This window comes from Uranotaenia lowii, chromosome 2 (assembly GCF_029784155.1).
Source record: "Uranotaenia lowii strain MFRU-FL chromosome 2, ASM2978415v1, whole genome shotgun sequence".
Taxonomy (NCBI): Eukaryota; Metazoa; Arthropoda; class Insecta; order Diptera; family Culicidae; genus Uranotaenia; species Uranotaenia lowii.
Window position 1 is genome coordinate 145,696,061 of NC_073692.1, and position 24,649 is coordinate 145,720,709.

Below are 24,649 nucleotides of genomic sequence, written 5' to 3' on the forward strand. Positions count from 1 at the left end.
AAGTTTGATTATTACATTCTGCATGGTGGTAGGTATCAAATGTACCAATGTACGGTAGCCAATCCGAATCGGCTCCGAGTCAGGACCGCCCTGCCTGTGTCAACTTTGGCTGGCCGTGCCTCGGCAACGTAACGCAACGTGATTGAAATACCAACCACGAACACGAGGCTGCAATATAAATCACTCGTCGTCGTTCACTGATTGCGTCCCCCGAGAATATGCGAAGACATTTTTAAGGCCTATCATCTGGCGGGTTTCGCTCTCTGAATGCTTGATGATTGGGGGATGTTAAAGCTGTCAAAGGTATGCGTATGAGTTGAAGCGACAACAATTGTTATAGGCGTCGTAAATTTTTGCATTTTTCTGAAGCGGTTACAACTTTCCCGAAAAGGGAATTAGTTTTTTTTTGTGTAAATACAACTAATTACTCAACGGCCAGGACCAAAAGCACAAAACGAGTGATTTACCGACGAATGACAACAATAAAACTTTCACAGCTATTTGACCCAGAATAAATTGTCCGACATTCCTGAAGCAGTTTATGAATGTTGATATAAACTTTAAGGGAATTTAATGAAAATGTATTGATGAGTTTTATCCTCTTTCGTTTCCATGAAAATCATTAAACTAACTTGGAAATTTGGTTCAACAGTCATCAACCGGTTTTTTTTCCATTCTCTATAGTTTTAAACGCATTGAAAAGGGACTTTCAGGGGTTCAGCCCACTTCAACTCTCACCTTTTGACATTCAGCGACAAAAAAAGCAGAGAGTCACAACCCACAACAGCAAAGACACACGTTTTTTTTCGAGAACCGTGCGAAAAACAACCTTGTAGGTCTGCGAAGATTACGTGACATCCGTTGAGAAGATTGTTTCCCCCGAGATAAGACACGCAGGGCAGCATCGAACGACGTGATTCTGGGCAGAGAAAAGTGTTTCGTTCGTTGTTCACACTGCCACAACTGCCACCAGCATCAGAAGCTTTACAAATAGCAGGAGGTTCAAACCTACAACAACAATGAGGGGGATGCATTTTTGCTGACATGTTTTCGCGAAGGATCGAGTGGTTTGTATTGTCTTCTACGAGAGTGCGATACTGTTTTGTGGCACAACAGAAGGTCGGAGTCAGCTCTTATCAAAGTGCATGTTTGAAGGGATGCCTTCGTACCGTTTTCTGCAGAGTTCTAAAGATGATATGAGATAGAAAAGGGAAATATTTACAGCTAATTACGTCTTGATCGGTCACGGCGTATTTAATGCAAAATAAATAATTTATATATTCTACTGCGGCCAACACGGATGATTGATTGAAAAGTAAATTTTCACGATTTAAAAAATCACGTTTTAATTGGATTTTATTAAAAAAATAAAATAAAATAAAAATCCCATATTTATGTTATATTTCCTAATACAAGCGGTATGAATGTTAGAATTATGATACTGTATGATAGTGAGCGAAATTAGAAAAGTACCACTATGTGTTTTGCTTGTTAAAATATGAATGATTGAAAATTACGAAAATTTTCTTCCACAGTTTGTTCTGAATTGCTTAACGGATAAATCATGAGAGGAGCTAAGTTGGCGTTGCTCGAGTACGGTCGCATGTTTTTCCGTGGTCGCGTTTTGCTTCGTGATTCCTCGAAATATATTTTTTCATTACCTTCATGACCAAGTTTCAATAAATCTGAGAAGAAAATGCACGTTCTGCAATTGTGAAAAATATACCAATTTCAGTCGATTTGAATCGCGGATCCAGTAAAATTTCTTTTCAAATAGTGATAAAAAGGGAAACTTTCCACTTATTATTGAAAAGTTTCCTGATTGTGCGTTTTGTGACAGGAAGAAACATGTGGTAGGAGAGAAAAAAAACTCAAATTCCAGCGCCCGGAGGGAGTGCTTTTTTTGGTGGCCTGCAAGGCTTAACTGAAAAAGTGCTAACAATTTTTAAAATCCGGAAGATTGAAATTGATCAAGTGATAGGTTAATCTAGACGGATGGAACCAGTTCAGTGACCACCCCAAGCAACAATTTAAGTTTTATACTAATCTACAAGCCCGCTTGAAAACTTTGTTATAAAACATCATCAAGCTTTATAAACTGCATTAAAACATCTATAAAACACTTATCAGTGTAAAAAGGCCCACCTACAGGAGGTTCTGAAGAACATATTTCAAGAACCTTATACAACCTCGTCAAGAGCAATTCAAAAGATGTCAAACTTTCGTTTGAGTGAACAATTGTTTGCGTGTATGTTTATTTTTCTATCAGGGGTTTTAAAATGGAATTGATTCAGAAAAAATGACCGCATGACATACAAAATAAAATGGTTCCATTTGGCCAAGAATCAAAATGTATGCACACGAATCAATCAACCCAACGCAAAATTCATATTATTTCACTGCTTATATTAGCATAAATTTGATGCGCTTCATAATTTTTCGGTTGATTTTTTGAGAAACTCGTATAAAATACGTAGGCCAGTCTAGTTTTGCTGAATAAAAGACTAAAATGCGGAAGTTTATATTCATAATCATACAAAAATATATTTCAATTCCTTTATAGATGCCCATGATGTGTATTTATGTGCATTTTAAGCAATGTTTGTGCGAATAAAGTGTTAATTAAAAATAAATATGGAAAATAATGCTTCATGAAAATAAATTTCAAGTGACTTTTTTTAATGTTCAAAAAATTACAACAAAAAATGGCGATTTATCCCGAACACCTATTTGACTAGCAGAAACTATTTAAACACGTCCAGCTTGTCTGGAGGAATGCCGTGAGGAATAGGAAACTAATGAACTTTTCAGGAAAAACAATGAACGAAACAATATTTCTTTTAAAAATTCAGATTCCTTTATAAATAAAGGTAATAAAAAACACTAAATGCGATTCACTTTTTATTGGTAACCAATTTATATCACTCACAATCACAATCCGGATTACCCCGTATAATTCAGTAAATAATAGATTTTCTTTGGGGGATTGTGTTTAGATGGACAATTTCAGTTTCCATCTTTACAGCTACGCGGCAGCTCCGACACCCAATTCGATGGTTCTTCCGAGTGTTTCGATCAACAAAAAACTATCTTCTGGTGCACAAACCATCTTCCGGTGCACAAACCGTCTTCCGGTGCACAAACCATCTTCCGGTGCACAGCCACAGCTACGCAGCAGACGGCACAAGCGGTTTTTTCGGTGGGTTGCCCGAGAAAAACTAACCTTCGATAGCAGCATACCGTTCATGGAAAATCCTTGACCTTGTGCCTAATGAAAATTTAAAAAATATTAACTACAAGATAAAAATTATCAAACGATGATAAATGTACCTTTTAGTTGTTGAAATCGAACGAAAAATTCTACATTTTTTCTTGTTCTTTTTCTGTTGTTTGTTTGTTTTCATCACAAAACAGCAGTCTGATGACATTTGACGTTTTATGGAATTCTGTCAGCGTTTTATAGCGAGGTTTTAAAATTGTCTTATAGCGGCTTTCAAAACCGCTATATACACGGAAGATAAAATTTTCTTAAAAATAGATTTTGGTTTTTCAATCAGGTTTTATAATTGTTGTGTAGATACCCTGAAGATAGTTTTTATAAAGGTCTTGTCGAAATACTGTTCACAGCTCTTTATTCTCAAGCAATTTCGTTATAAAACTTCCAAATTTTCCTATAAAACCATCAGGAGTTTAAAATGTTGCTTGGGCACCATCACCTTCGAAGCTTCAAAAAGTGGACTTCTTCGTGGATTCAAGGACCAGTGTTTCCAGGAGGACTTTCAGATCAACAATTAGCATCTTTTATAACATTTTTGGTGAGCCCGATCCATTTTTCACTTTTGTTTTTATTGCTGTTTGACTTTTCAGTTTTATTTTTGAAACAATGCAACATTTGTATTTAAATTACGTGTATCTTAAAGATTTCCTGATTTTATTTTAAACTGATATTGTTGATACCTCAGTATCAAATTAAAGTTTTCAAAATAAGGTTTCTCTAAGTTGATCCATGATGCAAAACTACTTTTTATTTTGAAATAATTTACTATCAACAAAAACTTGAACAATATTTTGTACATGCAATGAAGCTCAAAAAGAGGCAAAGACAAGAAAGAATTGAAGAATTTTCAAAATGGTATTTATCACGAAAAATAGTTTGAGAAGTTTTTGTCGGCATACTATGAAAAATACAATTCAATTCAAAATATTGTTTTTTTTTTCAACCATAAAAGCCTTTTGATAATTCTTTGATTTAACAGGGATCTGTGTTAGGGAAAAAAGCTAGTTTGATAGGAATGAAATAAGGATGGTAATAATTTTCTTTTAATACTTAACTCAATATATATTTATTTAACTTTTATCGAATGCCTCGTAGAAGTAGGAGTTTCCTTATGAAATGTCTAGGAGCATAGAAGGTGTAGGAAAATACGATCGCACCATTGACCAAAATGGATCCTGATCTTTACCCTTTTCTAACTAACCAAACCCCTTCCTTTGATACTTGAATATAGATTCGCAGACGTACAGACGGTTTCCATAGTTGGTGATACTTACTTATTTCTGGTTCTGACTATTTCAAAATTATTTTTGGAGTATGCAGGAGCATGAAGTTGCTAGTTGAACCTAAAGAGTATCAAACTAACATTCCTTCCTTTTTCCCCATTGACTACTAGGACGTGGCCGGCGCCGTTATTAATCATTTCAACAACGGAGAGCATGAGTTTTGTACATTGAGAATGAACTGCTAATCCCAAGCACCATTCTTTGGACTTTGTGCAAAATTGATGGCCTCGATTAATCACGGAGTAGCAACCATTGGCGACGTGGAACTTGTTCTACTTAGCCACGCCAGCGATCATGGAATTCGAAATGCGCATGAATTGATAAAAAAATAACAAAAAAGTCATCTTTTTTTTTAAGTACATAATTAAATAGCATTACCATCGTCTGAAACAATTAAATAGCATTTCGAGTTCAATGATTTAAGGTGGATATGAGTAGTCAAACAAGCTAAGCTAAGCTAATTGCTTAACGGATAAATCAAGCATAAGTTTACTTTTTTTGGACGTAGCAATTGGCGTTGGGGACCAAAAATGTGAAAAAAGGGGTGCGAAATAAGAATAGTAGGTACCACTTGAGTTTTTCAATAAAAACAAAATTATTTTTAAAAACTTACTGTAACTTACTGTGTAAAAGTGAATAATAATGCTTCTACGAATTATTTGAATAGATAACTGCATTTTAGGAGTTTTCCAGGTTGGCAGGTTGGAATTCAAAAATACTAATGTTTTTTAATATTCATGCCCATTTTCGAATATCCGGGATTAATTAGGGTGTGCTGGATGATTTTGGTCAAGTAATAAATACATGTACCGTGTGAATGCTTTGGAAATTCTAAGATCACTAAATCCAAAAAAAAATTGAATTGCATCAAGGTCACTAAAAGTGAATTTTCTTGGATCGATTATCAGAATAAAGTTTTACTTTGTGATGGAGCTTGATGGACCAGACGGCTAGCAGTGTTATTGGTATGATTTGCAATTGAATCGGAAGTTGGGATGAGCAGAAATTTTGACGGTTGTACATTCTTGTGCTGGTGATTTTTTTTTTTTGCAAATCCGGCAAAGCTTTCTGCATCATGAACTTCCACAAAACTGTGATGGGAAAATACCTCAAAATGATGAATATGGGCCTAAATAAAGCTGGAAAATCAATATGGAGACTAAATTTGGTTTTAACTGCAAGATAGTCCTGCCATCTACGACTTGAAACTGGAAAAAGTGTGGTTTACTGAACAAAATCTAAGTTTTTGATTTCTTAACTTTTTTTCTGTTTCAAGATAAATCCCGAATGTTTGTTTCATCATTTCACGTCATTTTAATGAAGAAAGTGAGCAGTTTGGTAAAGAATTACAGCTCAAATATCAAATTCCTTAACGCTAGAGGAGCATCTCTTAAAACCCCCTTTTTAAACCTTTGAAAACCTTTGGTATTCTGGAAATCTCCTTAAAATGCAGTTATCTGTTCATATAATTCGTAGAAGCATTATTATTCACTTTTACACAGCAAATTTTTAAAAATAGTCTTGTTTTTGTTGAAAAACTCAAGTGGTACAATTCTTAATTCGCACCCCTTTTTACATTTTTGGTCCTCAACGCCAATTGCTACGTCCAAAATAAGTAAACTTATGCTTGATTTATCCGTTAAGCGAATCAAAACAAACTGTGGAAGAAAATTTTTGTGATTTTCAATCATTCATATTTTAACAAGTAAAACACATAGTGGTACTATTCTTATTTCGCTCACTGTAGCTTTACCATATAAATTTATGTGGAGCATGTTTTGTCGGATTTTATTCTTATCTTCTTCGAGAAATTGTCTGATGTTATCTGGGAATAATATTTTATTTACATTACTAGGATTCTGAAGCAATATGCTTTGCCCCGATCGGTTGTTAAATCGGAGACATTACAACATTGGTTTGAAAATGAAGGGTAAAATTATCACATTTACACCCATAGAAGAGGTTCCAAAATAAAATGCGTCTATCTAGCAAATCTTTGTCCCGAAAATACGCTGAAAAGTGTATTGTACCATAGATGGTATGATTGAAAAAGCACTATTGGCATAAAGACTCGAGCTCCCAAGCAAAATGTCGCAATACCACAATAAAGGATTTGCATCCTTTTCGATAATTCATCCCAAAGGGATGAGAATGGGATGGGAATGGGGTGATAATGGAAAACTTGAAACTGTTTTATATTTCCGGCCGGTTTACATACACATGCACAGCTTATCTTGGCTGGTGGTTTTTTGCCGTCGGTTGGAAACAAATAATGTATTTTTTCTAATGCCGGTTTACATACACAGACAGCGCTCGCTACATTATTCGTCAATATCCTTGCTGGCTGATTGTTTCATTCTGCTTTGTCTTGTGATAGTCTATGAGATATTTTTTATTTGTTTTCTTTCAAACATTTGCAATGCGGTTGTGCTGGGAGGACAATGCCAGTTATTAGAAAGCTTGTTAATACAGGTCCTGCATATAATCTTATCCCGATAATTCCACCTCCAAGGAAGTTCATTATTGGAGTAGAGTCTGAGTTGTGAGTGTAGATTTGATGAGGATGACATATCCCGGTCTGGATGAAAGTTAAGGAAGACTAAAGCTGCAGCTGATAAAACAGATACCAACAACCTTCAGAATATCTATCTGAAAAATTTGTTTGAGACAATCACTTTTTTTTTAAATCCCTTCAAACTGCTTCATAACATAACGATTTCAAACAACGCTGGCCTCTCAAAAACCGCTGCCGAATGCATAATTATTTCAACATCTTTACATTAAAAAAAAACTTACTTATTGGGAGATTTAACGCAAACTCAAGAATCGTTGTATAGAACCAACATTATTTACAATTTCTGTATGTTACCATCTTATTTATTGAACGGTCTGCAGTCCGGAATTGACATACACGGATGCAATACAAGGAGAGCCCAAGATTGCAGATTACCAAATACGAAAAAAAAGGATGACCAAACGATCTGTGTTCTACAATGGACTAAAAATGTATAACAGCGTACCACGGAGCTTCAAAAACAGTTCAAACTTGAATATTTTTAAGAAGCTGACAATAGATTACGTAAAACATACAATTTCAAACAAGGACTAATCCTTAAAAGGATCATAGAATAGTGATGAAGATCTGGCGGAACATCAGATAGAAATTTGTACTGTAATGGACATACGCGGGAGTAAGACGAACCAGTCGTACAGCAATTGACAACAAAAGTGCACAATACATAGGGGAGAGTGGGGATACTTGATCCCCTTTTCTTAATTTCACCATATCTTTTTGAAAAAAATTAGGCACAATTTTCCCGTATGTTTGGATAACGTGCCGCTATTAAGCCTACCCCCATTCTGATGTTCCAAAAATTAGAACGATACTTGAACCCGTTGATGAACTAGAAGCATTTTCGTGGGAGTAAAAAAATTGCGATTTTTCTGAAGTTAGGAGAGACTTGATCCCCTATTAAAGGAGACTTGATCTTTTATTCAGGAAGCCCTAATCCTTGTATAAAAATCAAACAAAACCCCAAGATAGAATGTTAATTGACTATTTTGGTCATGTTTGTTCTCATTTCACAATTTATAGTAGACATAAGAAGAAAATTCTATAACTTTGTCTCAACGCTAATAACATTGCATACTTAAAGGCGCTATTTTTTACAATTAAGAGAAAATCAATTATTTTTGCCCTTTTCTTCAGACAATTGTTTGATAAATACTAGTTTTTGGATAAATATTAGTAATTTCGTAATCAGCAATCATAACGATCAATTCAGAAGAAGAATATGCCGTTTGGAAGGGGGATCAATTGTACCCATAATCAATAGTTTAGAAAACTTTTTCTGAAAAAAGTTGAGAGTTTCCCATTGCTTTGAAATTATGGCATTATGAAGTTCATTTTACGCTCGAACGATTGATACATTGGAAAAAACATTTTTTTTTTCATAATTTTCCCATGTAAGGTACATTTTAAAGTGATGAAAAAAGATCTTCAAGTTACATTTTGTGAAATTTTTTAAACAAAGTTCAATTACTCATACAATTATTTTGTTAAAAATTTATATAGAGCTAAGGAATATAGCTAAGGAATCAAGTATCCCCAGGGATCAAGTATCCTCATTCTTCCCTACATATTATCCTAAGGATTATTACCGTATGCAATTCATTCATACCGAGCGAAAATTATAGCAGTTTTCAAATAATCGAAAATCGAAAATTAATGTTAGCGAATCGAACACCCCCTGTTCATCTGTCAATCAAACTGCTCGAAAACTACAGCTCATTGTTCAAAACACTATCAAAAGCCTCAAAGCACACTTCCGCTGACTCATTCCATTCAAGTGTTCCAAGAGAAACGACATCTCGTGTGATAGATTGTCGGAAAACAGTTCATATAAAACCGTGTACTGCCCCGAATCCCTGGAAGGATAATCCTCCGGTGCGGTGATCTGATGCATGATATAAGGTAATGCGTATTCTGGACCAATATCGAACGAAATAATTCAACACATACAATCCATAGGGATAAAGTATAATTTGCACGTTGCTTCGCCCGGAACACGCTTCCAAAGTGATCTGACACTCAAACGGATTGTAGGTAGGGACCGTGGAGAGGCCTAGAGTTGTTCCAGATAGAAGGTAACATGATAAACATAACATCGAAGAACGTTACTCATAAACATGCACCCTCAGGCATATTGAACCATCTATACGTTCCATTCCCTGATACAAGTTCCGAGAGTGATCGAACACACAGCCCGATTGACGTCTAGACACGGAAGAGGGATCAGGAATAACCTGGGACAAAAGGTAGTAGTGCTTACAAATTATCACATACAGTGTATTTCAAATGCATCTTCCGACTCACAGGGTCATCCCTACGTTCGATAATTCGAGCACTATTCGATCGAACACTACGAAACATTAGAAGCACAACTGGGTCAGTACATGAGCAAGATAACAAGGAGCACAATTGGATTTCGGGATTCCGATAAGCGAGAGCACTTGCATGGAAACTGACAGGCGACTGCATGCTGAACCTAGCTTACGATCAACATAGCTAGAGGTTAAGGTAGGCCTGAATCATCCGAAACGAAACAGAACGTTTCCTAACAATCTTCCCACTCACAGATACCGCATACGAAATCGGATAGAAAAATCTCGGGCATATTCTTATTTGATATTGAAGACTCGGACAAAGCCCTCGTCTGGAGGTAAATTACATCTGATGGTTTAATCCAATTAGAATTTCATTCAATGCCTTGTCTGTAGGGCTTTTATGCAGGATCGAGATCGTTAGTGTGGTATAATCCGGTTAACCAACTCATCCAGTATACCAACACACGGAAGAGCCTGATGATTCTTCGATCCAAGTGTGCGTAATAATTCCGGAGAATTGAAAACCACAACGTCAAGGAATCTGATGCTGTGAAGCTCAGCTGTTTGTCGAACACGAGACTGCATCTATCGCTCATGCTAATCTTCGTTACCACACTACGAATTTCTGACGTCCGAAAGCCAGAGAGTCGTGTCTTATGTTGTGGAAGCGGTATTCGTTGCAGAAGAGAAGTGACTGTGTGTCGAGTGCATGAGAAGTGTTTAGCGAATCGAGTCGCTTAGTGGTGGGAGATCGTGAGCGCAAAGCCAACTCACCAACACATCAACAATGCATGTTTATCGGATTTTGTTTTGATTCTCCATCGTGCATGGGCTTCGTGGAGGATTCTAATAAGTGTTTTGTTCCTCAATCAGCTGTTTTGAGGCAGGGAGCAACGAACTCGCTCTTCAACCCAATCGTTTAGCACGGCTGTAGCGGTTGTGTTTTGTTTCATCCTTCCTTCACTGAACTGCAAGGAGGATTGAGCCATCATACTTGCTCACGAATCAGCTGATCTACGTGTACCTGTGTATCACACCAGAACTTCGTTTGCATGCAGCATGCCGGGGCCCCGTGCATAAAACAGACGGAGCAGTGGCGTCACTAGGCTAAGGAGGTAAATTAGCATTAAGAATCGAAAATATTGAATTGTAGGCATTTATAATCGTAAGGACCATATTGTTCTGAAAACGGAAAATAATCACTTCTGATCAAAATATTACATGCTATCATGCTACACAGAATTTTTTTAGATTGCTTTTTGATTATGTAAAGAGTATCTTTATTAAAATTAAAGTCAAACCATCAAACGGTACAATCCTTAATGAGAGAGTCGGTTATAGGATACACTGTCCCTCTTTTTTCAAAAGATACGCATGGGGTGAAGGAAGGACCCAAATGGGCCTGTGGGACCATCACTAAAAAAACGGAACGGAAATCTTGATTCGCTTTTTTCTTGTGCTGAAAATGTTCCAATAATTTGACTTTTGCAATAAAGAAAAAGCAATCGTTACAACCATAAAAGGATAGATCAAGTATATGGAACGGAAATGGTTTGATAGAAATACCACCTTTAAGTTGAAAATCTCCTCGACAACACCGGATTTTCAAAGCAAAATTTGGTTTAAAGTCTGCTTCATTTAATATTGGAACACAAACAATTGCGTGTAGTTCAGTCATTTATTAACGAATTCATAATTTGTTTTTCATACAAATGTAGCATTTTCTTTACTCTTTCATAAAAAAAAATTAAAAAAATTATTCATTGCTGTTTCGAAGAAATTCTCGTACTTTTCCCGTAATACGGCACATTAGGCGGCGCACACCCTTTTCGTCCACCGTTTTGCCGATTTGATTCCACCAGTTCTTCATTTGAGTCATGTTCCTAACAAGTTTTCCCTTTGCCTTAAGCCTCCGCTTCGTGATTGCCCAGTATTTCTCTATCGGCCCGAACTGGGGGCAGTTTGGGGGGTTGAGGTCCTTCGGTATTACGCTGACCCCGTTCGTTGCGTAGCATTCCATAACCGTTTTGCTGTAATGGCAGCTTGCGAGGTCCGGCCAAAACATTACTGGACGGTCGTGGGCACGAATAAACGGCAGAATCCGTTTCTGTAGGCACTCTTTTTTGTAGACTTCTGATGTCATTGTCTTGTCAGAGAGAAAGACTTTGGTTTTCTGTCCACAACTGCATATCCCCTGCCAAATCATGTACTTGCGGGCGAATTTATCCGCAAACACGAACTTAAATTTTGCAGGTACATCCCCCCGAGCTGTCGCCAAATAAGATTTTTCACCTGGGATTTGCCCAAAGTCCGCCTTCACGTAGGTCTCATCGTCCATCAGAATACATCCGTTGAACTTGGTCAGCACTTGGTCGTACAGCTTTCGAGCACGGATTCTGGCCACATTGTTCTGCTTCAGCGTCTGATTTGGCTGTTTGCTGGCTCGGAATGACCTTATTCCTTCCCGGAGACGAATTCGTCGCACCGTACTGGGAGCGGCCTGGAACTTATTGGCCAAATCGCGGTCTGAAAGATTGAGATTCCTTTTGACGGCCTTGATAACTTTCCCACGCAGTTTCCGGTCGACAGTTCCACTCCGACGCTTCGAATGCGGCTTCCGAGCCGTCGTCAATGTTTCCTTGTACTGCTTGATAACACGCCATACGGTATTTCTGGGCATTTTAAACTGTTTAGCTAGCTTCGATGCCGACAACAATGGATTTTCAAGAAAACTGTGCACAATTTGATCTCTCCGTTCGGCTTCCATGGCGGTTGTTTACAAAATGCTATCGTTTGGTGTTATGACATAAAAACATGGTGAAAGGTAATGAATTTCCCGACACGTGGGTGAAAAAAGTTTCCAAATCCGTCCACTAGGAGCGCCACAATGAGCAAAAGAATTTGTTCCATTATTAAATGAAGCAGACTTTAATAAAGGCCTACTTTTCCTATCGAAAAAAAAATTGTCGAAAAGTACAACTTTTTGACACCTTTAAAGCAAGTTCCCTCGTGTTGAAAAAAATTGGTAGAAATTTCGACACTGGTAGCACATTTTGGAAATTCTATCAAGCGAAAATGTTTCAAGATCTTTGGCCGTAGTATTTATTTACAACACTGTTTCTATTTCAGCCGTATATGACAGAAATCGAACTATTTTTGCATCACAGTTGCGAAAATAGAACACGTGTTGTAAAAAAACACTTGACGGCCACAGAGCTTGAAAATGTTTTTGCCTGGTAAAGTTTTCCAAATGTGCTACAAGTGTCAAAATTTCTACCACTTTCTCCCAACATGAGTAAACTTGCTTTAGGAAAACTTAAACCTCAGTGGAAACCTAAGTTCGTTCGCAAATAAAACGAAAACTTTTGAATGGATACCGCTTATTTGGTCGCATAATGTCCAACGTACACAAGAGTTGGAATTTACGAATCCCACATGTGTGACGGTCGCTATGGAAAACTATGTTTCAACCTTAGATGGTTTGCTCGAAATATCAATTATTGAAATAATTGTAGGGATGAGATGAAGAATATACAGAAAATAAATCAAATTTAATTAGGAATAAAATAAAATAATAGTTGTATTCGGCAACACTGTAGATGAATAAAATAAAATAAATATCTATGAGAACATTTGCTATTTTGGCAGCACTTGACAAACAAACAAAACAAAGTCAGTCATTGATCTATTCTTGCGAGCGACAGACGTGTTTAGGTGAATCTCTGAATTGAGATTCGTAAAATCACGACAATAATGTTTTACAGTTTTCATAGCGATTATTTGGAACTAGTTCAAATAGTTATATTGAAACGACCAAGCCTATTATTCTTACCTATTATCTGATAAAATCACTCTTTTAGTATTCAACCAAATTTGACTCATTTATTTTTTTTTAAATTGCTCATAGGAGGTATGATTTCAATAATTGAATTAGAATTTGATTGTTTGATTAAAAATATAAACAAAATATTGCAAAACATAATCTACACATAAAATGTTTTCAACTTATTGGGAAAAATAGGTAATTTTTTATACAAAAAGGAGTATTTTAAATCATACAAACTAGGCTAGTTCCACAGATTTTCAAGATAACTTCAAGTGGTAATGGTTCCATATATTATCATTTTCAATGAACGAACCTTTGAAAATCGCTTAAAATTACACTAAATGCTTTCTGCAGAGATTCAACAACTTCTTAAACTATCATAAATGCCAACACTTTTGTACGTCGCAAATTGTGCGATAAAATAAGCGGTATCAAAAGTTTTCTTTTTATTTTCAAACAAACTATTTAACAATAAAATGTTCCATTAAGGTTTTGAAACCGATCTCTTTCTTTGAAATGTTAATACATATTGTTTTTTTTAAATTTTTTACTATTTTCTGTGCGTTTTGTGTGGGTACAGATATTATGGCAAAATAGTACTAAATTTTGCTATCATGCTTTGCTAGTAAAATTCGGTATTGTTTGGCTCAAATAATGGTGATACAATGTCAAAATTTGGGTCTCACTTTTCGTATACAAATATCTAAAATATGTGATGCCTTGTTTAGCCAACGTTCAAAAACGAGTTTTAAAGTCAGAATGATGCCACTTACTGATTTTCATCACTGCCAAAATTTGGCAACATTTTGCTTTTGAATTCTGTTTGAGGAAGCTGCCTAAACGTGTATTAAGCTTTCAATGAAATCGAAAGTTGGCACAACTGTGCTATCCAAGTATGATCAAAATTATGTTTGTGTACCTCGTAGATTCGGGCAAAATAAAACCTAATTTTGCCAGCACAGCATGACAGCACCGTAATAATGATGCACTTTAATGTGTTATTTGTGGTGTTTTTTTGCTTTTAATTGAAAATGAAAGATACTTCATGAATTTGGTAAATTATATACCACCTCATATAATCATTTTGGTCTCAGATTCAAATTTATTAATTTTAGTTTTTTTTTATTTTTGTAATTTTGTATTTTTTTGTAATTTTTGTAATTTAAGTTATTTTTGTAATTTTTGAAATTATTTTAATTTGTATAAATTTTGTAATTTTTGTCGTTTTTTTTCATTTTTGTCATCTTTGTCATTTTTGTCATTTTTGTCATTTTTGTCATTTTTGTCATTTTTGTCATTTTTGTCATTTTTGTCATTTTTGTCATTTTTGTCATTTTTTTCATTTTTGTCATTTTTGTCATTTTTGTCATTTTTGTCATTTTTGTCATTTTTGTCATTTTTGTCATTTTTGTCATTTTTGTCATTTTTGTCATTTTTGTCATTTTTGTCATTTTTGTCATTTTTGTCATTTTTGTCATTTTTGTCATTTTTGTCGTTTTTGTCATTTTTGTCATTTTGGTCGTTTTTGTTGTATTTGTAATTTTGGTCGTAAAAAATAAAAAAAAACTCCGACATTGTATATGGAAGCATTACAGATTTCTGGATATTCAATGCAAAGTTTGGAAAAAAATATTGTTAGATGTTAGCCATCATATCCTCGAAAGATACACGACTTAGTGTAAAGTTAATGGTTTATCAGTGCCAAGTTAATGGAGATCCAATACGTGTTTGTGTTCGCTCAAAAAAAAAACACTTTACAACTCGTTTTTTTCGTTTGCACTCACCTAACCGAAGCGGCCCGCCGGCATCCATAACGTCATGTGAAGGAGGTGGTTGATTTTGCTGCTGCCCGGACTGCTGTTGCTCATCTAGCATCTGGGGCGAGGGTTTCCGTTTCCGGGGTCGCCCCTTTTGGGACTGTTGTTGTTGTTGCTGCTGCTGTTGAGGTTGGTGCTGCTGCAGGGGCTGGATGACGGTTTGGGGCTGCTGCTGCTGCTGTCCGCCGGGATAAAACTGCGGCGAAAGTGTTTCTGGTTCACTGGTCGGTGAGTGGAATGGTGTTAGCAGATGGGGAAATACAGCACAGGTGGCAGATCGATTGGGTTAGCCAAATTGTTTGTTTTTTCGCTTTCTAAATGTGTCTTTATTTTTCTCAGTTTTTTTTGGAATTGGGAGTTGTTTTTCGTATTAACTACAATGGGAGTGGTTTGGGATGCGTTTTTTGGTTAAATTATACTGGCACAGAAGCTGAGAAGCTTAGGATTTGTAAAAATTCTTACCTTAGAACGTCGGTCTCGTAGTGTTCGCAGCACAGGATTCGACCATCCCGGAGTCCGGCAGTGTCACCTCCCCGGAGGATTTGGCCACATATGGTGCAGGAAAAGCAGTTGACGTGGAATATGAGGTCCTTTGCTCGCATCACCAGCTCCGAGGCACTGATACCGGAACCGCACCGGGCACATCTTCGGGACGAGAAGTTTCTGTGGGAATAACGAAAAAATTAAACATCTAGCACTTAGTTTGGCTCAAAGTATCAAGAAGGGAATTTTTCTACAACGAGAAACTCGACAAGAATACTTAAAACTACTTGGCAAGATTCCGAAAGCTCAATCCAGTTCTTGTTTCAATATTAAAACTTCTTTAAAGTATGGTTTATCTAAGTCGTTGAGGGTGCCCTATTTATGGATACATTCAAATGCAAATCCATCCAAACGACAGTGGCATTCCATCAATGGTAAAGAAACGGTTAAATTTATAATCCACAATCATCGAAAGACAATGGAAGCAGTAGGTAAGCAAAGATCATTAGTTCCTTACAAGGATCCAAGCAAGGTATACGGTAAATGATAACAAATGCATAAGTCAATCCGTCGAATGTCGAACGAGCAGCAGCAGCAGCAAAACGACGAGTTAAAAATGGCCGGCTTCCCTCCCTCACAATGCAGCACAATAGTTAAGATGTAAGCTCCCGCATGACAATCGAATTTCCCAGAATCGAACAAATCCCTTCCATGCCAAACAAAACGACTCCATCATCAATCCGCTCGCTGTTGCTGAGGCTGTGATGATCTGAAGCGGAAAATATGTGCATATAAAATACATGGGTTTCCAACATACATATCTTGGCTCAGCTCCCTCGGGGACATAAATCCGAACAACAACAATGGTGGAGGGCCCTCGGTTGTTGTAGGAGATCCAATCAACTGTCCCCCAGCATCAGTCAGTCAGATGCACCATGGCCAGAAGGTGAATTTGGCGGGACCTACACCAAACATGGCGAAAAAGGGAAAACCTCTCGGCGGATGATGTTGAAAAACGGTAGCGTCAAAGCCAAGTCAAAGAGCGAACCCCAATGCGCCACCCATCATCATCATCGTTCATTCATGCATTCATTGATGCAGGCTCCGCTGGCTGTCTTTCTGGTGGGGGCGAAATGGCCACGGTTCAGACTGCTCTTGTCAACCAGGGGGGGTGGTGGATTGCATTCGGCTTCATCTCCAGCTGATTTATATTCAATTCTTGCATGTTACTGCTGATCCAGCCACCGGGGAAGAATTCAACAAAAAAGGGGTGATCTTAGGATTCCGAAACGATGATTTCAATGTTGAGTAACTTACGGTTTAACATCTATTATAAAAAATTGTCCTGTAACAGTGTTAGTCGCACTTCTCGTCCGAAATGCATCAACCGAATCTCACGAAATTATTTTTAGAATAAAGAGTGTGGTCAAACTAAATTGCGTGTAAATCGATTATTTGTTTATTAAAAAAATCAAAGTATCTTTCTTTTTGAATTCAATATGTTTTAAAGGTGGGAAAAATATTCAGTTAAGATTCCGTTCGACCTAGTCCAAATAGGCGAGACTTTCGCCTGCCATCAGGTTTTGTACAGTCCCTTATCCACATTCTTCGGCGCAGAACGCCAGTTTGCTTTGAACTGCTTCTCGCTGCTTACAGTTTTTTGGGTCTCCTTGCGGTTTTGCTTAACTATCGTCCAATTTTTTTTCGATTGGACGAAGTTCTGATGTGATGGGAGGGTACTTATCCTTGGGCACAACTTGAATGTTGTTAGCGGGATACCTCTCCATGGCCTTTTTTTCATAATGGCAGGATGCCGAATCAGGCCAAAACAGCACAGACAAGTCATGTTTCTTCAGGAAAGGCATCAAATGCTTTTGAAGACACTCTTTTACGTAAATATCCTGTATGATGGTCCCGGCTGCAACGAAAATGTCGCTATACCAGCCTCAGGTGCAGTGTAACCTCCTACTCGGTTACACTGTTACGGTTACGGTCTTTTATTTAGTTGGGCATTCGAGTTTATTTGTTTTAGAAAATAGGAATTTAGCAGGTATTTTCTCAGTGTAGCAGAATAGGTAGACTCAACTGCTGTAACCTTATTTAGCCGGGACACCATCTGCGACATACGAAATCCGCGCCACATGCGGAAACACCAAGGGGATGACGTGGCCCAAACAGGATCGTCGACATCACCGATTGGTCGTACCGGGGGAGGTGATAAAAGGCCGACGCACCAATGGGCCGGCCTCTTATCCCTTGGGAACGCGAGTCCGCTAAGTGTCTTTCGACCGTTTTGCGCGCTTTATATTATCCGCCAGCTAACGATCCACCATCCAAGAGTCGTGACAGTTGAGACCTTGGTGGCTGTTTACTTATCAAGTGCAATTTGATAAAGGCACCGTAGCCAAATAAGTGCTCCCAAGAGGGTCGAAAAGCCGTCCATCAACATACGGCTGAAGACACCGGCCGTCCGTCAACATACGGCCAAGGACCAACCGTGAAAACTGCGGTTTTCACCCACCATCTCCCTCTCGGAAATAGGCCCGGGTCGGCGCAAGTCAAGAGCGTCTGACTGGCCCTTTGGAGGGAATCGGAGGCCGGGAAAGAAGCCCTGACAGCACGCCAGGGTATTGGTATCCCCGGCGAAACTTCTAGTTCTAGACACGTGGTACCACGGCAGCGAGTTCCAGCAGGTGTCCGGCAGCACCGACGGGTCCAGAAGCAGCAAGCAGTGAGTCATAAAGTGTTTTTTGTAAATAAAATCTTTTCATTTAAATTCTTTAAATTTAAAGTTAGTTCGATTCTTAAACATTTCTCAATATACCCTTTTTGCTGCCCTCTAAAAGTTTCTTGTACTTTATTGCGTGCACCGAAATAGTATCTTAAATACGGGTTATAACTAAGTGGGAGAAAACGACATCGAACAGGTGAGTAAGTGTTTCCTAGCTACGACGAGCCGACCCTGAGATTGGCTGGAGTCCTGAGCTAGTCGAAGGCCTAGTTTCAACAGATAGCTTCCTAAACGAGATATTTCTTGGAAAACTTTGATAGTTTAATATGGTTGGAAATGTCTGTCACCTTTTCTTATCCGGATGCTGTATAAAACTCTTGTCCCGAAAGCTGTCTTAAGTCTGGCTTGGCGTGGGTTTCGTCGTCCAATACCACGCATTCTACCTTCTAATAAGTCGATAATCCGGATCATTTTTAAACTTCATGAACGGTTGTAAACGATATTCCCAACTTATTGGCGATATCACAAACGCTAGGGGGGAAGACTGAAATTCGCTGTAGGGGGAAAGTTCATATAACGTCCCATGTGGGCTAATACTCGCCATTCGTGTTTTCAAGAAACTGTAACATGTTAAGCCTGTAAAATACTAATAATTAGTTTTAAACGCTCTGAATCACCATGGCAAGTATGATTTTTTTTCCTTAAAATGTGCCTGATTCGTGACAATTTCACATTTTAGCTTTTTCTTCATCTCGCTGTATATTTCAAGACACTTTCAATATGGTGTCATTCAGAGAAGAATAATGAATAAGAAAATATTTTAGATACATCGGTAGAGAATAACCTAAATTATGATTTGATGATGAAAAACCCCTCAAAACTTGCTATATAATGCTTTCTATGGGTACTTTTTATCGCGGCCCTTGGGTTTGTTATAACGCGCCACCCATAAAATGCTGAAAATAGCATTATTTTTCAAAACGGTCGATTTTCATTGAAACGGAAAAAAATTGTAAAAACCACTTCTCAGGAAGAACTCAGCCCAAATAAATCAACTTTGATTGTTTTCTAAATTTCATTTAGTCTATTTTGATTTTTCTTTCTAGTCAAAAAGTCTTTTAGTATTGGTGTGTTTTTGGTATTTGGCTGTTTTCGGGTGTGTTCGGCTCTACGGCGCGTATTGAATACACACCGGCGCGAATTAGCAACACAGTTTAGTTTTGCGGCTTTTGATAAGAGTTTAAAAAATTAAGCTTTTGAAGCAGTTTTTAAACTATGAAAAATTATTGGCATTTGTAGAAAACACTTTTCGTCAACAAGTTCACTCGTTTTTTACTCGAAATGTTTACAGAATACATGGCAAATTGGTGAATCGCTTAAATGGGGCTTAATGGAGCATGCTCCCCTACAGTTTTCTGTATCGTTTTTTTTACTGTTCGGCAAAAAGCCTTTTGAACTATATAAAAATGTAGTTCGGTCCATGAGAACTACCAATAATCTAATTCTGTTATTTAAGCTATTTTTAGCACAGCCATTAATCAAACAATTATTATTTATCAGTTTCAGAAACATTAAAGAAATTTGAGCCTGAATCTGTAATTTTCCAGAACAAAACGAAACCTAATTTGGTCGGGATTCGACCAGATCGAACTGAACGCCATCAGCAGTTTTCTGAGACACTTGAGTCTATTGTACTAATATTTTCAACTTTGGACAAAATCTGTAAAACTTATCAACCAGAACCAATAGTTTTTAACCCAAGGAACACATCCCAGTGAATCAATTTATTTATTTTGGTCTCGCAAACGAAGTACATGAGTTTCAAAATCTGCAGTTTTAAAAATTTCTCTTGGCGTTCAGTTCGGTCTGGTCGAAGCCAGGCCATTCAATACTTGTTTAATGCAAAATAAGTGCTTTTCAGCATCAAAAAAGTTTTACTGAAAATCACTAAATAAGAAAGTAAATTTTGAGCCTTCGCACTGGTCGGTAGATTGATAAGAGAAATTTGACATATGGACGATTTTTTTCTTTTTTTTATTCAGTCTTCCTGCCCTAGCTCGAACGGAGAGATTCGAGATTCGCCACATTCAACGATTTTGCTATTTCTGCGAACTTGTAGTTTGGATTTTCACGACGGATGTACAAAATTCTGATTCGTAGCTCCTCTTGCTTGGACGCCATTTTGAAAACTAAACACCTAATGTGGAAAGTCAAAGAGAAGCATCATTCTACTCACACACACCTACAAAATGAGGGGTATATCAGGTTTTTTATATGTATGTTTAGAAAAAATACGGCGAATTTAAGTTTACCACTTTTAGATCCGAACACCCTTTATTCTGTAGGCATGAGAATAGGTTTTTATTAAATATTCATAACGCAAAGTTGTATGAATTGCCCGTAGTAATGGAATTTATACATTTTTTCTGCCAAAATCTGAAATTGATAAGTCAATGGGATCCATTTTTTGAAAATTATCTTTCCTCTGGGGGGTTTATTTTTTGCCTCCAAGCAGGGGCGAGTCGTGTCGCCAGTTTATTCGCTCTGGTAAGTCTGGGCCGTCTTTTTATTAAGGGATATAGGCATCTAACTAAAACACAGCATTTGTTCAGAATGTTATTGATGTGCGATCGAAAGATCAGTTTTCTGTTTAAAGTCAAACCCAGATATTTGACTTGAGGGGACCATTCGATTTGAGTATTATCCATTTTTACGTTACAGTCTTGAGGTGGAGAGAGTTTTGGGGATTAGCAGTTTGAGAGAGTTTTGGGGTCCGAGAAGGCTACCCAGAGAGACACCTGCAGATATACCAAAACTGTTCGAGTCAACTCTGTTCAGAGACTAGAGACCCTTTGAAGTGTTTATTTTATTTTTAATCCTGTTATCTCAAAAAAATTTAAAAATTTTTTTGAGCTAATGCACTTTGTTTGAAAATCTAAGAAAATGTTACTTTAAGATCTTTTTTTTATTATTTTAAAATGCTTCCCACACGAAGCAGCTATACAGTCCCCCCACAATCATGGGTCACACACAATCATTAGTCACCGAGCATTTGAACAGCTGATTGCTGCTGAACTGAATGAAATTATTTCATATCATATTTTTTTAATTTATCGATAGTATCATCAAAATGCATTAAAAATATTATGTGTGCGCTTGATAACAGAAAATTGTTGTTTGAATAGTTTTTGTCATACGGTAACTATTACCTGTTGAACTATCGCTCAAATTTCCAATGTTATAAGGTTGACATCTTGAACCGTTAAGCCCCTTATGCGGGTATTTAAAAATTTCCAACAAAATAGATTGGTCTCATATAAGCACAAAGGACGAGTTAACATTTTACAAATGAAACAGAGCGAATAAAATGCGAAATTTAAATAATATTTGCAAAATAAAATTGACCCATAATTGTTACAGCATCTACCAAATTTCACACAATCATGGGTCACTTTTTTGCTAGCAAAGCAAAACATTTCTTGGTTGCTATAGCTCTACCCAAATGCCCCTGGAATTTTTACTATCAAAGAATGCCCCTGAATGTTTGCCAGAAACATGATGATTTCCATGTTGATTTTCGGGTGTTGCCGAAAATCCGGCAACTTCTATGTGACTAATAATTGTGAGCAATTTGACTAATAATTGTTACGGTCTTCAATATTGACCCATAATTGTGGTTTTAAAAACGTTGACTGTTTCGGTAAATTATGTTATTTTTAAACAAGATTTCAATGAAAAACATATTTGAACTCAAAGAGGAAGCATTTAATGACTAAATTCATGCAATGCTTGATATATAATAAACGAACATTTTGTAGTGGAGGGATACGTTAAGTGACTAATGATTGTGGGGGGACTGTATTAAAACCAGTGTTCGGCATCGCTAACTGAAAAGTTAGCGGCGCTAATTAGATCGCTAACTCGGTCAAAGTTAGCGATCGCTAATTAAAATCGCAAAATGTTGCGAAAAAGTTATCGATCTATAATAAAGCGCTAATCGCTAATCGATAGTAGACAGTTTTGAAAAAGATACGCAAAACACAAATTTTGCAATTTTTTTTAATTATAAGATTGACTAGAAAAGTTGTTAAAGTATATCTATAGGGGCAGTTTTCGAACTTAATTTGTAATAACTCTGTCCAGTTTTAGGGGCAGTTTTCGAACTTATTTTGTAATATTTCTGTCCATATCAGTTGTCCACTTTTAGTTTTTTTAGCGTATTTGGTGGAATGTGAAAGGAAAAACTTTTGAAACAAAATTATTATTCACCTGTTTTTCTTTTTTTTTACATCAGTTAATGGAAATATTCTCTTTAGGTAGATGTTTTGTTTTGTTCAAAATAGGTTTTCAACTTTTTTGACATTAATACTCAAAAGATTGATTGATTTATTGACTTTTTTGTTCTGGAAATTTATTTTTTTCACAACTTTTTCATCTCTTCTATATTCAAATAAGGCTTATGATTTAAATTCAAGGGAAGACTATTTAAAAAGACGCTTTTTCCTATGATTCCAGTCAAAGTCGAGATCGAATAGCTTCTGAAATCAATCTAAAAGGAAACAAAAATTTTATCTGAATAATGCCGAATTTATGATCTTGGCCAAATTCACATTTCAAAGAGGTAGCGTTCTTCAGTTAGCGGAACTAAAAATTAGCGGAACTTTCTTATCCGCTAGCTGAAGAAAAATTTAGCGAGAAAATAAATTCGCTAACCGAAAGTTAGCGGACTAATTAGCGATTAGCGGATTAGCGTTTTTGTGCCGGACACTGATTAAAACTATTTATTCCAATATGTCAATCGTTAGAATATAACATGCATTTCTTAACGCCATATTTTCAAAGCAATAGTGAACTCAAAATTTCGTTAAGAAAAAGTATTCTACAATGTATGTTATGGGTTTACTTAATCCCTCTAGTCCAAAAAGATGTAATTTTCATCTGAATGGATGTTGATCGTTACTAAGCACGAATTTATTAATATTTTTCCAATGACTTATATTTTTCCAATAATTCTCTGGTTGAAAGGACTCAAAAAATGCATTTTTCTGAAAATGCGCCTATAAGCATGCAATGAATTTAAGGTAGTAGAAGAATTTTTAGATTTCTTATTGTCTGACACACTGTGGAATAAAAACTAGTATGGTCAAAAAAAGTCAATGGAACTTTTATCCTTAGATTTTTTGCCAAAGCTTAGGGTAACCTGATTAAGGGGGGGGTAGGGTCTAACGGGTATAAAAAAACACCATTTTCACGATTTTTTTCTAGAGCTATCGTTCAAACAAATGTATTCAAATTTTTTGCATTATACAAAGCATTGTTAAAAGAACATTTAGTAATTTTTTCGTAGAAAAATATTGAAAAATGAGCCGGTGACGGAGCATTTTCAAGGATGCCTTTTAGAAAACAGGATTTGCGGTGGACACTGTATCTCAGCACAGAATCATCTGAATTAAAAAAATCAGAGCAAAATATTTTTAATAGATGTTTTTCTGGACCCCAACGTTTTTATTTAACTTAAAAATATTTTTATGAAATTTTTGTGGCTGTTTGAAGTAAAAACTTCGATTTTTCACTTTAAAATCCGCCATTTTTCACCTCTAAAATCTCCCCAAAGTTAAAAAAATCAAAAAAGAAAAACGTTGGGGTCTGGTATTTTATATGTAGAAACTATGTTCCAAATTTGAAAAGAATCGGTTAAGTAGTTTTCAAATGACGATGTCCACGGACTTTAAAAATGTGCTTTCGAGAAAAACGCGTTTGAAGTTTCTGCTCTTGCTTTCTTGCAGTATTAGATAGGAGGAGATAAAGGCCTATAACTTCTACAGTTTTGCTTCAATTGACTTGAAAATTTGACACAACATTCTTGAAATGTTTTACAATAAGAAAATATAAAAATAAAAAAATCGATTTTTTGAAAGTGTTAGACCCTACCCCCCCCTTAATGGATAAAGTCTCCTTTGATGTAGGATTAAGTCTCCTTTAAGGGGGGGGGGGGGGGTAGGGTCTAACACTTTCAAAAAATCGATTTTTTTATTTTTTTATTTTCTTATTGTAAAACATTTCAAGAATGTTGTGTCAAATTTTCAAGTCAATTGAAGCAAAACTGTAGAAATTATAGGCCTTTATCTCCTCCTATCTAATACTGCAAGAAAGCAAGAGCAGAAACTTCAAACGTGTTTTTCTCGAAAGCACATTTTTAAAGACCGTGGACATCGTTATTTGAAAACTACTTATCCGATTCTTTTCAAATTTGGAACATATTTTCTACATATAAAATACCAGACCCCAACGTTTTTCTTTTTTGTTTTTTTTACTTTGGGGAGATTTTACAGGTGAAAAATGGCG

The 24,649-nt window shown here is 36.6% G+C and overlaps 1 protein-coding gene across 1 annotated transcript in view; it reads right to left on the bottom strand.

The window, feature by feature from the left end:
- Nucleotides 1-24,649, bottom strand: part of LOC129746871 (LIM/homeobox protein Lhx9-like) — a 136,604-nt gene that overhangs the window by 19,351 nt on the left and 92,604 nt on the right. The window contains exons 4-5 of the mRNA XM_055740777.1: nt 15,553-15,753; nt 15,058-15,311 (exon numbers count right to left, since the gene is read on the bottom strand). Of these exons, the coding sequence (XP_055596752.1) occupies nt 15,058-15,311; nt 15,553-15,753 (455 nt within the window). The remainder of the gene's footprint in view (nt 1-15,057; nt 15,312-15,552; nt 15,754-24,649) is intronic.